Consider the following 19,083-nt stretch of genomic DNA (forward strand, 5'->3'; position numbering starts at 1 on the left):
AAGGCTGAGGGGGGACCTGGTGACTGTTTATAAACTCACTAGGGGGGACCAGAAGGGTTTTGGAGAGACCTTGTTTCCACTAGTGCCCCCTGGCATAACAAGGAATAACGGCCACAAGTTGTTGGAGTGTAGGTTTAGATTAGACATCCGTAAGAACTACTTCACAGTCAGGGCGGCTAGGGCCTGGAACCAACTTCCAAGGGAAGTGGTGCTGGCTCCTACCCTGGGGGTCTTTAAGAAGAGGCTTGATGCCTACCTGGCTGGAGTCATTTGAGCCCAGTTTTTCTCCTGCCCGGGCAGGGGGTCAGACTTGAAGATCTACAAGGTCCCTTCCGACCCGACTTCTATGATTCTATGATATGATTCTATGAACTATAGATTGTGAATATTTGTCCTGTCAAATACCATTTCAGAATCTTCATGTATATTATATGATGTCAGATTTTACAGGAATTCACATCAATAATAGGGATTTTTAATATCTCTAACAACTTTGTTAAATTAAGGTGTAGAATGAATGTATTGTTCCTCTGACTTAAATGCAGAAGCTCCCTCTTAAAATATTGTAGTTGACATACTGACAGCATTCTCTGAGAGCAACTTCCATTCAGATATACTGTCTCAAAGACCAGGCTATTATTAAGTTATGGAAACTGGGGAAGAGGATCAAAATTTGATTTTCCACAATGAAACTTCAATTATGCCTTGATCCTGGAAGTCCTTGCTCAGTTCACTGAGCAGTTTTGCTTCAGTGCAGCTAGAAATTTGTGAACGCATGAGCCAGACTGAACATTATGCCTGCTCCTCTGAGCCTGTATAAGATCCAGAATGAGCAAGTGGCAGACAGAAAATTGGCCTTTCTCAGGTGATACATGAACAACTGTAATCTTCAACTTGCTAATGAAACACTAACCTATAATATGCGTTCCCCTCTCAGGCCATATGTCTAGTATGAGACAGAAGTAACTTGATACCTGTACAGTAGGACTGTGCGAAATTCTGACAAGTGTTTTGTTTCGAAGCTGTTTTGATGCGTTTCAAGCTTGAAACAGATAAACTAAAATGAAACAAAAGGCTTCAAAATAGCTTCAATATGAAACAAGGGCACTCGAAACGTTTCGAAATTTTCAAAATGTTTCTCATCTAGCTCCCGGTTCTGTTCCCCAGCTCTCTGATCACTTCCCCAGCTCTTCAAGGGGGGGGGCAGGCCCCCAATCTGTGTGCGGGGTTTCAGCAAGTTGCCGCTGCCAGCTGGGGCCTCAGGTGCTGACGCTGGCCACAGCCAGCAGCAGCAGACTGCTGTCACCCTGCATGCAGATCCAAAGTCGAAACAAAATGGTGCTGTTTTGCACAGCCCTACTGTGCATTACCACTGTCATTAATGAAGGGGTACATTCTCTTGGCTCTATATTTTGCTCATTGCTTTTTATAATGTGCTTATACGCACAATCCTTCACACATGAACTGCACATGATCCGATCCTTAATGAAACACTGAAAGCTATTCAGAGATAAGGTCATGTTGTATAACTACTGTTTTACAGAAACACAAATTGAATTCCCATATGAACATTGAGTCGAGCTGTTGGAGAAGCAACAGAGAAGTTGAGCACATTTTATACGTTTGAGAAATACTTTCAATTTATTAAAAAAACACAGGAAACTTTAGCTCATTAATACTTCTATTCAAAATAACTTAAAATTTTTGTATCCAACTTTGGGTATAAACCCATAAGTAAATTATGAGAATATGCACATGGGAATGTCTGAATATTGGTCTTTCTGTTCATTTTTATTAAATACATGCTCCTATTTATGTCCAAAGCAACAAATACAAATGTCAAGGGTGATGATGAATCTTAACTGACTCACAAGCAGCACAAGGTATAAAATGTGAGCCAAACCAGTCGGATTTTAAAAAGCTCTCAGTGTGCGGATCTATACGAGATGCTTTACTCAAGATTAGAGCAAATTACTGCATTGTAAGCACCGCTGTCTACATATACAGACATTTACTGCACAGTAATTTGCTCTAATCTCAAGTCAAATTTGCTACCTGTAAATACAAGTAGTACATTGACTTGGGAGTAATTATTGTGCTGTATGGCACCTCTAGACAGCCAACTGGGAGTAAATTTGCTCCTGGGCAGCAGGGGATGGGAGATTTCTCCCTGCCCTTAGAACTGCCTGCTGCCAGGGCAGGCTCTGCCACCAGAGCCCAGGTGGGGACAATGTCCCCCTGCCCTGGCAGCAGAGAGCTCCCAGCCCTTGCCCCACAATTGAGACGTGGGGGCTGGGAGCTGATTGTTCTAGTCCCAGCTACTACTCTAGAATAAATCCATCTCAGAACCTTTTCATGTGTAGATGCACCCAGTCTTGATTTAAAACTGTTTCTGCTGAAGTCAACCATAAAAGCCAGTGATGAACATATTTGAAAATCCTGTGGAAACTGATAGGAGTTTTTGTAGGGTGGCACAGTACAGATGGGATATAACATATAAAAGAAGACTGATTTGATGTAAATTCTGTAAGATGTTAGAATTCAAATGCAACATTTATTTCCTCTACACTGTAACAGGTAATTTTTTTACGTAATCTGTAAATTTTGATGACAATACTCTGTATCTTCACTAATACGCTGTAGCTATGCCTTTTTTTTGCTTAAAGCCAGACTGCAATAAGTCCTTTATTTTGTTCTAACCAGATTTCAATGTCTATATTGTATCACATGTAATCAGTTATTTCAAAATGGTCTAGCCTGCTTACAACAGGGAACTGAGGCAAAATTTAGGTATGATCTTCTTACAGGGTAACCACTCAAATGGCATTAGAAGCCAGCAAGCACCATTCATCAGGTACCCTGTGCTCCATTTATATATGAAGTAAATTATAAATATAAAATATAAATACACTTAGAACAATATTATCTATATGTATATATTTATTATCAATTGATAACACCTTTATTTAATTATCATATAATATATTTCCATCTAGATAGTATATATTATATGCTACCTTACATATATTATATGGTGAGATATATTTCTATTTTGCTTAATTTTTGGCTCCATTACAAAGAGCTATTGATATAATAATCAGTAATTGTCTTGGTAAACACACCAGTGCTGACATAAAGCCATAAATAGAGCATATTATTTCTTCTAACTATTATTTCTTCTTCCCATCGTTCTGTCTCCCCTGTAATTGGAAGAGAATGACCTCTGGAGATGGAGATCTGTGGATTTGTAATACTATCTCAGGCTGCCCTTTCCTTTGGATCCCTCTGAATTTTTTCTTTTAGTGCTTCATAGGAAATGAGCTGCAGAGGGTTTGTGGGAGGAAGAAGAGATGGTTCAAGGGTTTCAGCTGCAGTCTGTAGCTCTCAATGACAGTTACTTGGTGCTGGACCACAGAAGGATGGCCCTGTAATGATGATGATGTTGACTATGGTGATGAGCCAGTTGATTTCAGGAGTTCTACCTGCATAAGGCAACTAAGAATTTGTTTAACAGTGTGTGCACCATATGGACTCTCCCCAAGACCCTTGGCTTTATCACAAAAGACATCTATTCCACCTCAACTTCTGAAAATAAGTCTATGAGGTTGCCATTCATCATAGCAGCCTCTTATTCTAAAGCATCCAGCCTCTGTGCCCTCCATGCTTCATTACTGTATTTTAAAACTGTCACTTTCCATGGGAGCCTTGGATTTTCTCTTTTTTGTTCCTTTTCATTTTGCATTAAAAATCCTGAGCTCCTTCATTCAGGACTAAATTATAAGGCTGAAATCTTGTCCCTGCTGAGATCTCTGGCAAACATCCTAATGTCTTCAGTGAAACCAGGGTTGAAACCCAGATCTTCTTCAGTTCAATGTCTATTGGGCATTGGTTTTTTTAGGTGAGGTTTCAAAAGTGTCTACAAAATTGGTGTGTTTTTGTTTTTAGATAGGCACTTCAAAACATGATTGTCTCAGTCTGGACCCTTGGAGTGACCAAAAATTTGGGGACATTTCTGCAAATTTGGACTCTATTGCTTTATATCTTTGTAAAATGCTGGAAGACACTACTGCTTGAATACATCTATATATTTTATTATGTCTTTTATTTATTGCTCCCTTGTGTAAGAGATTCAGAAACAGAGAATGTATTCCCTTTGCTGTTTGTTAATTGTCCTTTCTTTTTAATCCATCCAAGCACAAAGTTAATAATTATGATAAAAACGCTATTCTTCACAGCTTAGTGGCTTAAACTTTTATATTTTCCCTTTATTCTGAATGTATCCCTCAGGAAACAACTCTCTGTAATAATCACCTTGCCTACACTTTTTTCAGTCACACATTACATTCTCTCTCCCACTTTCTTTTAGGTTAATATTAGTGTTTGTCAGCAGCAGAATTTTTTCAGCCTCTGAGTCATTACAGTCACCGTTATGTTCTCAATAGAGAGTTCAGAGTAGAGAAAAAACTGGTGCCTGCTAGAAAACCATAAGGCTACTCTTTCTTTGTAAATGCCAAGTGTTCAATTATTTTCATTTTGGGTTTTTTTCTAGGGGGCAGGGGGCTGGGAAATCAAACATGAAACAGTAGATTTTTTAAGATTAATAATAGTGCATTCAGGTGTGCTGGTTGAACTGCATGGAGAAGTTTGTATAATGGCTTCTCCGCTATTTCTGGGTTCTCTCATTCTGTCACTGAAATGCTCTCTGAAATCAGCCTACCACCTTTCAACATAAGTTATAAGTCTACTCTATATAAGCACTACACCAACATATAACTAGGCAGCTGAGGATTCCCCCAGAGTGAATAATCTAGATTCAGGATAGACAGGTACTATTACCTTCTTCATTGCTACCCACTTGGAAATCAAACAATTCTAAGTGTCAGAACTTGCTGCATTGCAATTTAAAGTTAGCTTCTAAGAGGAACTAAGATGTCAGGAGGGAGTTAGGTGCTCATATACTGGTCAGCATGAACAAAGATGATGATCTGAGTGACCATACTTTTGTCAATCAATGGGTGCATCTACATGTGCCCTTGCGGTGCCATTGTGACTGCCCCATCATTTAGTACACAAAAAGCCACAAAACATCCTTCTTTAGAAGGAACAGAAATAATGTTTCCCCCTGTGTCTACTCACCAAGATTTAGAATCATACTGTATATGTGAAATATAGAAATTTCCATACTGGTTCCAAACAACAATCTACATAGTCAAAGCATTTGTCTCTAGCACTGATTAGTAACAAATACTAATCAGAGAAAAATGCTAGAAACCATGGAGTAGAAATGCATAGAACAGCCTGCTTATCAGGAACATTAGTTTCTAATTCCCATCAGTAAAAATTAGCTTCTACTTTGTAGCTACACCCTGTATAATGAGGGTTTATACTCTATCTAGAAAGTTATTCTTTTTGATATAATTGAAATTTCTCATTAGCCAAGTAAATGCTAAATCCATTTCTGACTTCCAAGGTTTAAGTATTGGTATTATCTTGTAGTAAGCTTCAGAGCTTAATTATACCTGCTGTCTCCAACAGGTTATCTATGAATATGGAGACAGTTGACTTGACTCTCCAAAAAAGCAGGAAGGGAGAAGGATGAAAATGTTACCTTTTTCTCTCTCCAAAATCAGAAGTAACAAAAGGTTCCCAAGACTTCCCTGCATTGGTTCCCATTCATATTCTGGGATCATTAGAGCCCCAAATTTGATTGTCTTGAGGGATATTAAACTTTGTGACCTGAAATTCTGCAAAAAAAAAAAAAGTGGTATACAACATGTCTGTCAAATACACAAGTCAGTTTAAAAAAATAGAATAAACATGATGTTACTGGAAAGACCTAAGTAGAGAAACATTCTGTTTCTATTGCACGTAGATCTGGATATTAAACTTAAGAGGACCATGAAACAGTGCTGTTAGATTTGTTGTTTTTATTGGAGCTTTGACTTGACAGTTTTGTCACAGTGGATTGCTAAATGGAGGAAAATTCAGAAACTGCATCAGACAACCACTCAGTATTTCATTCTAGAAAATAACTAGCAATTATAATTACTCACCATATTTTTTGGCTCAGAATAAAAGTGGCATTGCACAAAACCACACTGAATATTCGTCGTGATTAGAAAATGCTCCACACCTTCAAGAGCAGTGGAGACATAAGAATAATTTTAAATGCAAATTAAATTGAGGGGGTAGCACAGAGAACAGATAAAAGACAGTAAAACAAAGCCTTTCAATTTCCTCCAATTAGCAGGCTAATGTAATATAAAAAGCAGTTCTACTCAGATCTGTGCTAAGAGGTTGCATTTCATCATAATATAAAACAGCAGATCCATCACCTTTCTCTACTCAGTACTCTTGATTTTGAGGTTGAAGTGAAAATTAGAAGCTGTTCGTTCTGGCTCACAGACTTGGTTGCTTTGCTTATTTCACCCCTGTAGAATGGAAAGAGGTCAGTGATATTGGTAAGTACCTATCTCCTATATAAGCTTTTATTTTTTTAAAGATTCTTTTATGCAGTGCCTTTGCTCTTAACAAATGTACATCTGCTGGAAAAGCTGTATCATATATTTTGTATAATGTTGTATCCTTTTCAGAAACATTATTGCTCCTAGAGAATGTTAGATTTTAGGACATGTTCAGCAGTGAATCAATTACAAAACATACAAAATGTTCCAGGATAATCGGTGTATGCTGTGGCATCACTGGAGTGAATTTTGCATTGCCTTTCTATACTGTATTAAAACAACCTTGCCCAGCAAACAGCATCAGGTAGGCACAGGAGCAATCACTGAACCATCTCATGACATTATTATTGGTTTTATGTGCATGGGGAAATACATACTAGTCTCATTGGTCTTCTGGTGAATAGTTCAAGTTAGTGAAAGTAAATTATTATATAAAACAAAATGCTTCTGTTAATCATTACAACCCACTTGAGGTTTTATGAGTTTATGAAAGGGAGAGTGAGCAAGTTTGAATAAAAAATAAACTAATAAAGGAACTTGAGGTAGATATTTTTTTTCTTTGGAAAGTTTTATCATGTTAAAACCAATGGCTTAATCCTTCAGTGTGGAGGGTGAGGGGGAGTAGAGGAGATGATGATAGTGTCACCTTCTGTTGCTAAGTAACAACATCTCCTGGCCATTTTTATCAGATAAAGGAAGTCCAGTTGACGTTATGCATTATTCATCAGAGTTCCAATCAAACAATCAAAATTGTTTGCTTACACTGGGGACATTTAGTAAGATCAAAGAAGCCCTCCCTGAAACTGCTGGAGCTTCTACCACTGGCGGGCAGTTCTTGATATTTTGCAGTAAGTATCATTTGTTATTCAGAGTGCTACGACGGAGGAATAGAGTAAGGAATTTAAAAAGTTCTCTTATTCGTATAGGCTTGTACATTTAAATGATTTCCTGTGAATTGATCCAAGCAAAGAGATTTTTTACTTTGGAATTCTGGTTTTACTGCTTCTGCCTCCTTAACTGGTGGTATTGTTTGAAATGTGATTCATTCTTTCACACACATAAAAAAGACATGTTCTGAAAGTGGAAGGACTATGGAGATTTATTTTTGTAACATAGCAAGCTTATTAGTGATATTTACAGTTGTGTATACATCTCTACATGCATGCTGTAACAGATGGGAAAATGCCATTATCTGTGTTATCTGGAAATTCTGGACAGTAAATGTAGAATAGAGTTATGTGAAGTAGAAGAAAATACAGAAAGGAACAGAAAGTTGGCAAAGGTTCGTGATAATTAACCTGTCAATATGTATCATACAAGCAACTCTATGTCATGGTTACTCAGTCTACATGATGTGTGGATTCAAGAGAATGCTATTACGAAAAGCTTGATGAAGAATCGGTGGTAAGAATATTCAGTGCTGTGTTAATGATATGTCTTATCAAATATTTTAAAAGCTGATGGTGTGATGTCCTGCTACTTCCTCCATTCTTCATATAGAAGCAATAGAATGTAAAAAAAAAGATTATTTTTTCTTCACATGGAATAAAATACCTGCTGAGTGAAATCTATTACTTCCTCATTTGAAGAAACATTTCAGTATTCTACAATAAATGTTATAACCAGCATTTTATTTACATTAGTTCCTTCCTAATGGCCCTAGCTAGGTCAGAACCAGTTTTGTTCTAGGTACTATACGGGTATATATTATAAGAAAGACCCTTTCCTGAAGTTTTTACAACTTGAGCTCAAGATAAAATATAGCAAGTGGGTGAAATGAGTCCATTATGCAAATGATGAAGGCTGTGGATGGGATTACAGCCATGGTGGCAGGAATCTTGTGTATGCTTTGGTTCCATTTACTTTATGTGTCTTTCAAGTGGGGAAATGGGTAGGAAAAATCCTGTAATTTGAAATAAATAGTCAGCATTTAAAAAATTTAAGAATGACCATTTGAAAATGTTTTGCCCCAAATCCACTATGATAACCCAAAGTAAATAGTACATACACATTTTTTTCACTCAAATTGATGTCTATTCATCTGTTTGTCCCTTTTTCCTTGCAGGAATTTGACTGATTACATCACTTTGAGAGAAAAGAAGTATTGGCAACTAAAATCTTCTCCAAGATGGACTACTTTCTGGATGTTGAGTCTGCTCATAGGCTGTTTTACAGTCAAGGAGCTCAAGGTAATAATGGTTAAGATAGGAAATCAGAAAAAAATCTATACAAAATGCCCACAGAGCCAAATTCTGGTTCCTTTTGAAGGTGAGCTGTAGAAGTTAAGGTGGAAGAAAGCCCTTTCTCCAGAACAGCCACACAAGAGGAAATAACTTACATGCTTTGCTGTTTCTGAGCATAAAGAAGAGTCACTGAACTTGAGCAGTGGCAGCAAAGCAGACCTTAGGCTGTCCAAAGATGCACTGCTTGGCACAACAGGTATTGTAGAAGTGGGTACAACAGGACTGAAGTGAGTCTGTACAGGAGGTTTATCAAGTGATACTGCTGAGTGTGGTTTCCTCAGCTTTCCTGGAATCATAAATGATATGCCTCTTCACTCACTGATTATGCATGAGCGGTACCTTCCTCTCCCCTCTCCTTTTTCAGCACTCCACTGGCTATCAGAGCCAGAATTTAGAGCACTGTGTTATACCTAGTGCTCTCACTAGTACAACTTTTAGAGCAAAGCTCTGAATCACTTCACTGTACAACTTCCTATTAGCATAAGACCAGTAGGCTGTAAAGCATCTCAGACCTACACCTGTTTTATTTTTCGTTATCTCTAAAGTGCCAGAAACACTCGAGCATTGTTATAGAAATAACCCCAATAATAATAAATATTATACTGCCATTGTCAAAACAGGCATCCTTTTTTGATTCAAAAGAAAGAGAAACTGAAATTAAGAAATCCGCACCTTAATTTTGCCAGTTTCTAACCACCAGGTGCTAAGGTTTTTTTAAAAAATAAAAGTAAATTGAACCCCCTCCCCCACTCCGAAATTCCATCACAGAGAAATATTCTGATTGCCACTTGGATGATCAGTGGGGATTTGACCTTTAGATCTATTACATAGGCCTCTACCACTTGAGCTAATGTAGTACCTGCATATGAACCAGCTACTAAAGGGGGTTGAGATGCATGCTTTGCCCATGAGTTCCACTAAATAAACTGATGTTTTGTAATCCTGAGTTCAATCCTAGATTCTGTCAGAAATGTGCTGTAGTAGCAATAAACCATGTGCCCCATTTTATGTCAATTTATCTTTGACTCTTCTCCCCCCCACCATATTTTCTTTTCTATTCTTGCCCTTACACTTCTTCCTGCTTCCACTTTACCTGTTTCTCATCATACTCCTCTCCTGCTCCTGTCCTTGCTGCCTGCCATTCCTGTGCTCATTAGATATCATCCCCATGGTTCATGTGCCTCACTCCCTTCACTTCATCTCTTTTTATTTGTTAAGCTGCTTTCTTCTCTTTCTCAGTGAGTACCAGTAGAGAAGTCATTGAGAAGACAAAAGAGACAGTTTATCTGCTCTCAGTTCTGGAGCCTAGCAGCCTTTGGCCATAGGAGGGACAATTGAAGGGAAAAATGGATGAATAGCCTTGGCTGGCAATAGGAACTGTGAAATGATGGAGTACGCCCAGTACAGACAGAATCTTCAGAGTATTTAGCGTCTTGCCTTTACCAAGCCTATACTGAGCATGTGCCCACTGAGATTTTGTATTTGAAACTTCCTCAAAATATTTGGGCCAAATCAGACAGTCCACATGAACATTTTAGCTCAACAATTAAAGTCTGGCACTTACAAGCAGCTGGGCACAGGGTCTTGGAGCAAAAAAAGTTAGACAGTGTTAACAATAGGCATCACAAGCATCTCTACCTAGAATAGTTGTGTGGAAGAACTTGATGGTAAAACTTTGTTTCAGATGGTACTATTGGGTTACATGTGAGAGTTAAAATCTACATTATACTGAGGTCAAGTCAAGAAAAATTAACAAATTCTGCTATTAAATACACTGATAGCAGTTAATTAAATTACATGTATGGTTTATTATTTGCCTTAATTATTACAGTTATGACATTATTGTATGCCATGTTTACAGAGTCTGTCGAATCCAGAAGTGTAACAACACAGCTGGGAACCTCAGGCAGGTGTACACATGGGGTCAACAATGACTTCCAGCTGCCTTCATGTTGCTGGGATAATTCTAATATTTTTCTGCCACTTCCCTAAGTGACTTCCCAAGTTACACAACTAGTAGAATCTGGGCTTGTGAACCGTATAATCTTCCTGCGAGATCAGAAGACTTCTTTTTATTACTTTGATCATCTAAATCAATCAAAAGTGCACTGTCTGATGTTTTCACACTCATGATCAGTTGAAATATATTCCAAACTATAGCTATAAAATTCAAGATGAGGGGAGGGAACCAGACAAGCCTTACTCCATATTTTTAGTTGTATCCAAAATTTGTGAGGCTGATGGAGCGGCAAAGAAGCCCATTGTACCTCACTGATCTACATACCAGTTCTGTTTTACCCCCGGGCTTGACATAATTTAGAGCAGCATAGAATTTGCTTTGATTTATGCCAATTGGCTGGGGCCCCCAAATGCCAGCCAAAAGTTGCCTTGTATACTCCGGCTGGCTCTCTTCTTTGTCCATATTCTGGGAGCTGGAAGAGAATCATGCAATTCCATCTACTTTGTGATTGGTTTGCAAAATGGAAGGAGCAAAGAAGGGGATGTAACCACCTGCATCCGATACCTTGTACTTTGAACCCATTTGAAATCTGAACATGGGTCTGCATTTTGAGTTTGCAAATGGCCACTGTCTTTACAATATGGTGCACTACATCCATTAAACAGCTCTCAAACTTGGATATCTTTTAAATCTAGTTTTAAGTCCAGTTGTTACAGATTCTGATTAATTTTGATCATCTCTGAAAATGTATAATGAGCACCAAATTCCAAGATGCAAAGAGCTGGATTCAGGGACCTAAGTGGGACCTAGGCAAAAGTTAGATGCCTAGGTCTGACCGCACACGTGCTGCACACTGAAAAATGTGGGGGCAGCTGCTGCTTCCTTTTTTAAGGCTTTGGGGTTAAGAGAAAGTGGAAGTCCCCTTCCATCTACATCATAAAACAATCTAATGGGTGGAGGACTTTGCCAAGATGTGGGGCCAAGATGTGGGAGACCCAGGTTCAGGTCCATCCTTGATCTGAGGGGATTCAAACTCACAGTGCCCACTTGCAAGAATAATACTCGAATCACCACACTATCACGTATCCAAATTTTTTTCCAATGACTGTTTCATGTAAAATACACAGGCAATCTTGGGAGTAGGGATGGGAATGCAGTTCTCCTTTCTGTTGGGTGAAAGATCAACATACCAGGCAGTTCTTCCTCTTGTGCTATTTTTCTGTCTAATGAACCTTGAATTCTTTTCTGCTCAGTGGCATGGCGACAAGGAGAGGGTTAGAGACTGCCCTCGGTCAGCCTAGTTTATAGCTTAGCCATTAAAGCTCCTGGACAGTGGAAGCTGTGGCTTTGTGCCCTGAGACAGAAGGTAGAATTGAACCTGCATCTCTCTTTTCTTGGGTAAATGCTCTAATCTCTAGGAACAGAAAAGAGCAACTCCTGCCCAGTTCTTGGAAAGGAAGGCTCCTAATTTCAGGGGAAGGCTCAGGGCTCTGAATTTTGAAGAAACAGAGGCATCTTCCTGCAGCAATGAATGAAGTGCCTGAGAGAGTCAGGTTTCGTTTACCCTTATTCTTAGCACATCCCTATTGGCTAGCCCTAGACATCTGCATTATGTTTTGGATTCCACCTTGAGGTGCCTAACTCTTCCCTCCACCGCATATCAAGCATAACTCAGGGGTTTGGATGCCAGTCTGCAGACCAGGCTCCTAAACATTAGGTATTATAATGCTTAACTTTCAGGTACCTAAGTCCTTCACTGGAGCTAGTCCCAAATCCTTTCTAATTTCATAGTTTCATAGTTGCTAGGGTTGGAAGGGACCTGAGCAGATCACCCAGTCCAACCCCCTGCCATGGCAGGAAAAAGTACTGAGGTCAAACGACCCCGGCAAGGTGTTCATCCAGCCTCCTCTTAAAGACCCCCAGGGTAGGGGCCAGCACCACTTCTCTTGGAAGTTGGTTCCAGATCCTAGCCACCCTGACAGTGAAGTAGCGCCTCCTGATATCTAGCCTGAATCTACCCTCTGCCAGCTTGTGACTGTTATTTCTTGTCACTCTCAGTAGTGCTCAGGGGAACAGGGACTCCCCCAATGCCTGCTGGTCCCCTCTGACTAGTTTATAACAGGCCACGAGATCCCCCCTCAGCCTTCTCTTGTGGAGGCTGAACAGGTTCAGATCCTGTAGCCTCTCCTTGTAGGGCCTGCCCTGCTGCCCCCTGATCATGCAAGTGGCCCTCCTCTAGACCTTCTCCATGTTGTCCACATCCCTCTTGAAGTGCGGCGCCCAGAACTGGATGCAGTACTCCAACTGTGGCCTGACCAGTGTCGCACAGAGGGGGTGGATCACCTCCTTGGACCTGCTCGAGATGCATCTGTGGATGCATGACAAGGTACAGTTGGCCTTCCTGATCACATCACCACACTGTCAGCCCATGTTCATTTTGGCATCAATAAGATCCTTTTCTGCCTCTGCACTGATGAGAAGGGAGTTCCCCAGCCTGTAGGTATGCTGCTGGTTCTTCTTCCCCAGGTGCAGCACCTTGCACTTGTCAGTGTCGAAACCCATCCTGTTCACATCCTCCCACCCCTGTAATCTGTCTAGGTCCTATTGCAGCCTATTCCCCACTTCTAGCGTGCCCACTTCTCCCCACACTTAATTTTATAGTGTGCTTTTTTTTATTCTTCTAATTTCATCTCCTCTGACACCAGCAGGTGGCATAGTGCATAAGATTAATTAACTTGATTAATATAGTACTTTCAGGATGTTAATATATGTTAAAAGTGTTTCCAAAGTGGTTGCCACTCTATTTGGCAGGATGCAGTGTGCATATTTAAATAATGATACACATAACTCCCTTGAATCTCACTTTAATCTATGCTTCTGTATTATAAATAGATCCATTTTATATTAGCTATGCCCTAGCTTCTGTTTTGGGAAGAGGGAAATAAATGGGTCTTCAATCTGTTTAGTTATTATAAAGAGTCATACATAAATGGAGATGAACAAGATTATCATGTGAGGACAAACAGAGAACTTTGGATAAAAGATTACAGAACAACATAAAGGATTCTAGCACAGAAGATTCCAAGAAGCTCTTTTACCTAAATCAGTTTTCCAGGTTTGCTTTATGAAATACAGTACTTCCAGTTTCAGTGGTTATTTCCTAAATCCACCCTTCCCCATTTGCCTCCACTTCATCTCCACAATTTTTTAATCTGAAATTTGTTTCACTTTCCTCATTTATTTCACTGTATACACTGCTAATCAAGTTCTAGAGACTTGCTTCTGTTGGCTGCTGCCATTTCCTCTCTGCTTTCCTCTCTCAGATTATATTCACTGTTTTACCAAAACTCACTTTTGCAGCTTTACCAAACCTCAGTCAATAATTATTTGGTTGCTGATTCCTTCCTTGTTTAAAGCAGGATTATGTATCCATGCCCACCAAAATGTTGAATCTATCTATGAATCCTTCATCATGATTATTATTGTTTACACTTTTTTTAATCTTCATTAACTTTATCAGGTTGGTGTTTCTCAGTAGGCAATGAATACCAAATGCTTATTCCTGATGTATTCTGTTTCCTTACCCTTAAATCCAAGAAATGAGCAATCTAACTTAATCATTACTCAGTCCTTTTTTACACTTTTCCCCTGCCGTTTTGTCATCTCTTTTACAGTCTTCATTATTTAGGGCTTAGAGTTTTTTTAAAAAAGTCTATTATATTTGACTGCTTGAGTCCATCCAGTTTTCAGAAGTACCACTCAATAAATATATGCACTATTCTCACAAATGGCTCAGCACCTCATGCATCCGGTTAAGAGTATCTGGGTGTGTTTACATGTGCATTTCATAGACATTCATTTCATAGACATTAGGGCTGGAAGGGACCCCAGAGGATCATCGAGTCCAGCCCCCTGCCCAGGGGCAGGAAGTCAGCAGGGATCATAGGATCCCAGCAAGATAAACATCCAAGCGTGTCTTGAAGGTGTTCAAAGTGGGTGCTTGAACCACCTCCAGTGGCAGTCTATTCCAAACCTTGGGGGCTCTGACAGTAAAGAAGCCCTTATGTCCAGCCTGAAATGGTCGCGGAGGAGTTTGTGACCATTCGATCTTGTCATCCCTTGGGGCACTCTGGTGAACAGATGTTCCCTCAGATCCTGGTGAACACCCCTAATAAACTTATAGGTGGCTACCAAATCACCCCTGAGACTGTGCTTGTGCAGGCTGAAGAGTCCCATGGCCTCTCATCATAAGGTCTGTTATCCTGACTTCTGATCATGCGCGTGGCTGTCCTCTGCACTTTCTCAAGCTTCTCCACATCCTTTTTGAATTGTGGGGCCCAAAACTGGATGCAGTACTCCAGCTGTGATCTCACCAAGGCCAAGTAGGAGGGGAGAATATGTCCCGGGATTTGCTTGAGAAGCATCTATGGATGCAAGTCAGCGTTTTGCTCGCTTTACTAGCCGCAGCATCACACTGAAGGCTCATGTTCATCTTGTGGTTAACCATGACCCCCAAGTCCCTTTCATCTGTAGTGCTAACCAGTGTAGCACTGCCAAGCCTATAAGCATGGTGCAGGTTTTTCCTCCCAAGGTGGAGAACCTTGCATTTTTTGGTGTTAAACACCATCAGGTTCTCATCCGCCTATTTCATGAGCCTGTCAAGATCTTCCTGGATCACCCTCCTGACCTCAGATGTGAATGCTTTACCCCAGAGTTTGGTGTCATTGGCAAACTTAGCCAGCCCGCCTCTGACACCAATGTCTACATCATTGATGAAGATGTTAAAAAGTAAAGGCCCCAGGACAGAACCTTGAGGGACCCCACTGGTGACAGGGCACCACAAAGATTGACTTCCATCAACCACCACCCTCTGGATCCTGCCATGGAGCCAATTCCCCAGCCAGCAGATCATGGTGAGGTTGAGGCCACAGTTAGCCAGTTTTGCCAAGCGATGATCATGGGATACCAAATCGAAGGCTTTTTTGAAGTCAAGATATATGACATCAATCTCTTCCCCCTTGTTCAGGTGATAGGTCACCTTGTCATAAAAGGAAATGAGATAGGTCAAGCAAGACCTACCCGCAACAAACCCATGCTAGATATCCCTCAGGATATTGCCATCAGCTAGTCTGTATAGGATGCCCTCTTTGATAATCTTTTCCAAGTCCTTCCCCAGGATAGAGGTCAGGCTGATGGGTCTGTAGTTTGCCAAATCCACTTTCCTCTCTTTTTTGAAGATAGGCACCACATTGGCCTTCTTCCATTTATTGGGCACTTCTCCAGAGCACCAGGAGTTCTTCAAGATCCGTGCCAGGGGTTGGGCTATGATGTCTCCCAGCTCTTTGAGTACCCTTGGGTGTAAACCATCAGTGAACTGCACAGTAAATTCTTTCACAGTATGTTACTTGCATTAAGCAGTTTTTAAGCTGCTGCCTGTATGTGCAGCCATTAAAGCACAGTAATGCTGTATGTGGACTGACTTGAGACTAAAGTTAGTAGTCCCAGTAAGGCATCTACACGTGCATTACTGTGCAGTAACTAAATGGGCATGAATTTGATTCCTGCATAATGCAGGTATCAAATTTATGCCTGAGTCAACATGAGTCACCACAGTTACTGTGCAGTAACTTAAATTACTGCGCAGTAAATGTGCATGTGTAGATGTGCCCTCTAAACAAAAAGGCCAAGTTTTAAAAAGCTACTCCATGCTTAATATCTCTGATTGACAAGTGCCAGTTATAAAATAGAAGCCATTTTTGAACATTTTGACTACACTCATTGAATCTGTTGGGGGGTTTCCCCCATTCCTTAAGAATTTCTGCATAATTTGCTGTCTCTCCAGAGTTATTTCCTATGATTAAAGTAACCCACCCTTTATCTGCTGCTGTTTTATTATCCAGAGCTCCTTTTTCCTTTGGCATAATCACTTCTCCAAGGGCCAGATTTTCATATGACAAAGGAACAAACATGCTCTCAACAGCTGTGTGCAAAGATGTTAGTTAGGCAGCCCCTGTGCATGCCTTTTCCTTGAATTATGTGCATAGCTATAACAATTGTGTGCACTACAGTGGACACACTTTTACATACAGGTCATATGCAGAGTTCAGGCCTCTATTTTGAAAATATACATTTTCATATTTTGCTTCAAAACATTGCACAATGTTTTAATATAGTGGTGAAGCTTTCAGAAGTCTCATTCTTGGGACATGAAGCAAGGCAGAAAACCATATGCATACTTTTCTCTGCAGGTGTTTGTTCAGGAATTGCCAATACATAAACCATTGCTCACAAATGACAAATTATACCCCTTTCCAATCCTCACATACATGCTTTTGCTCTTTGTTCCTCTGTTAGCCTCACCTGATTTTACAGCCCTACTCCTTCACATGCTATTCTTTGTGATCTGAATTTTAAAAGAAATTAAAGTGAAAAGGCAATAAATCAATCAGCCTGATTCCATTCTTCAGTCAGTGCCCAACTGAATTTATCCCCTGAATGTATTCATATACGAATAATCAAAATGTATGTACTTTATTTGCATAGTATAGATCCACCCTCATGTTCTAGGCACCTCAAAATGTTGCTGAACTTCTTTCTAGAAGTCCTTTGATTTAAACCCCAAATTTATCGGGATGCCACATATTACCTGTCTGAACTCTTTATACAGGATGGTGAGAAGATTGAAAGAGGAGAGAAAGCCAGTAAAATATAATCTATTAATTACCCCCTGGTCTTCCCTAATGAAAATAAGAAGTAGCAAAAAAGAGTCCAACTCAGCACTAGCATTATCACATTAAAATAAATTTGATACATGTTCTCCAGAGAATATTTGCTCAATATTTGCACTGAGTAGTGAGTTTTCTCAAAAATTCTTTAAGACTTTATAAGACAAAACATTTTTCTATGGCTATTTCCATATCTTTGGAGTTTCTTTCAATAATATATGTTAGGAGCGCATCCCTGTCACTTAAATACAGTTAAAACTGTATGTCAAGTTAATATGTTAGCATATGTGTACTTTCAAGAAAGATTATAATAAAAAAAAAAAAGCAAAACAAAACCCAAAACAAAAACCCAAGCAAAGCCTTTTTGGTAGAAGATGCATTGGTATGTGAGTTATAATTCCTCAGATGCTTTCATCAAGTCAAAATTCAAAGTGGCAATATTTAAAAATAGATATTCTAATTTTAGCTGAACAAAAAATGGATAACCAATTTCATGAATATTCAAAGTTATTTGAATTTCTTTGGGCTTATATAGATTTTTTACATGTTTTTGTGAATTTTTAAAAAGATTTTTCTAAAATTTGTTGAAGTGAGTATTGAAACATTTCATTGAAAACTTAGTACCCAGTAAACAAAATCAATATTATTTCTAATAAAAAAATCTAAAATAAAAATAAAATGTATTGTGTTCATTATAAAAAATGACAAATTACGATTTCAGCAACATTTTTTTCAAACATTATAGTTATTTTAAGACGTTGTTTAATAGATTCGAATAGTTTTTGGGAGAAAAAAGCAACCAGTTCCACCTCTAGTTTAACATACTGAATGTAACCTTTCAAGTGCCTGTTAATGTGCGATATAGTTTTTTATATGCTCCTCCCTACATCTTTATATGTAAAGTGGTTTGAGATTGTGGATGAAGGCTTCTGTGTAATTTAATAAGTACACTTATCCTGAACATAGAGACACACTTACTCAGACAAATACAATTCTTTTTTAAAATTCTTTTTTCCTATAGGCATTGCTTTTTCCTTTTAGTAAGGGTGGCATGAGCACTAAGGTACATGGTTGACAGCCTAGAGGTCATGTTTCAGGCCATAGCAGAAGTGCTCATGGTGTAGCCTCTGAGATTACAATGAATCTGTGAATTTTGCTGTATATCTTGTCACAAGGAAACAAAAACAATGAAGGAATGAATATTATTGTTATTTCTTTAGAAAAGAAATGTATTTTATGAAAACACTGAGGGTGTGTCTACATGTTCAATAATGTGCTTTTGCTATTGCACATTAAATTTAGTACCTCTAATGTGAAGTACTAACTGTGCAGTAGGCTGCCCTAATGCGCAGTAGCTAAAGCGCATATTTTTTTAATGATGCTTAATATACAGTAGCTTAATTTTACTGTGCATTAGTGTATTAGCACAGTTTTTACTGTGACACTCTATTGCATGGTAAAATAGGCTACTGTGCATTAAATTGCATTGTGTAGCTGCACCCTGAGTGTTGTGGCGGCCTGTTAAAATGAGTGCATGGAGTTTAGACTCAGGGACAAATATAGCCTTATAACAGAATATGTGCCTCTTTATGGCAAGGCTGTATATCTGTGTCCAAACAAAGCTAGCCACTGATGTATGAATCCTCCAAAATTCCCCCCAAAAATCTCTATTCAGGAGACCTGCAGGGATG

The 19,083-nt window shown here is 39.3% G+C and overlaps 1 protein-coding gene across 2 annotated transcripts in view; it reads left to right on the forward strand.

Moving 5' to 3' along the window:
* The first annotated feature begins 7,251 nt into the window (after positions 1 to 7,251).
* Positions 7,252 to 19,083, forward strand: part of PHACTR1 (phosphatase and actin regulator 1) — a 470,686-nt gene continuing 458,854 nt past the window's right edge. For both annotated transcript variants that reach the window (XM_090039210.1, XM_090039212.1), the window contains exons 1-2: positions 7,252 to 7,312; positions 8,530 to 8,653. In XM_090039210.1, coding sequence (XP_089895336.1) covers positions 8,593 to 8,653 — 61 coding nt within the window. In that variant the 5' untranslated portion in view covers positions 7,252 to 7,312; positions 8,530 to 8,592. The remainder of the gene's footprint in view (positions 7,313 to 8,529; positions 8,654 to 19,083) is intronic.

Source organism: Crocodylus siamensis, chromosome 3 (genome assembly GCF_052110815.1).
Source record: "Crocodylus siamensis isolate JL-2025a chromosome 3, ASM5211081v1, whole genome shotgun sequence".
Lineage (NCBI taxonomy): Eukaryota > Metazoa > Chordata > Crocodylia > Crocodylidae > Crocodylus > Crocodylus siamensis.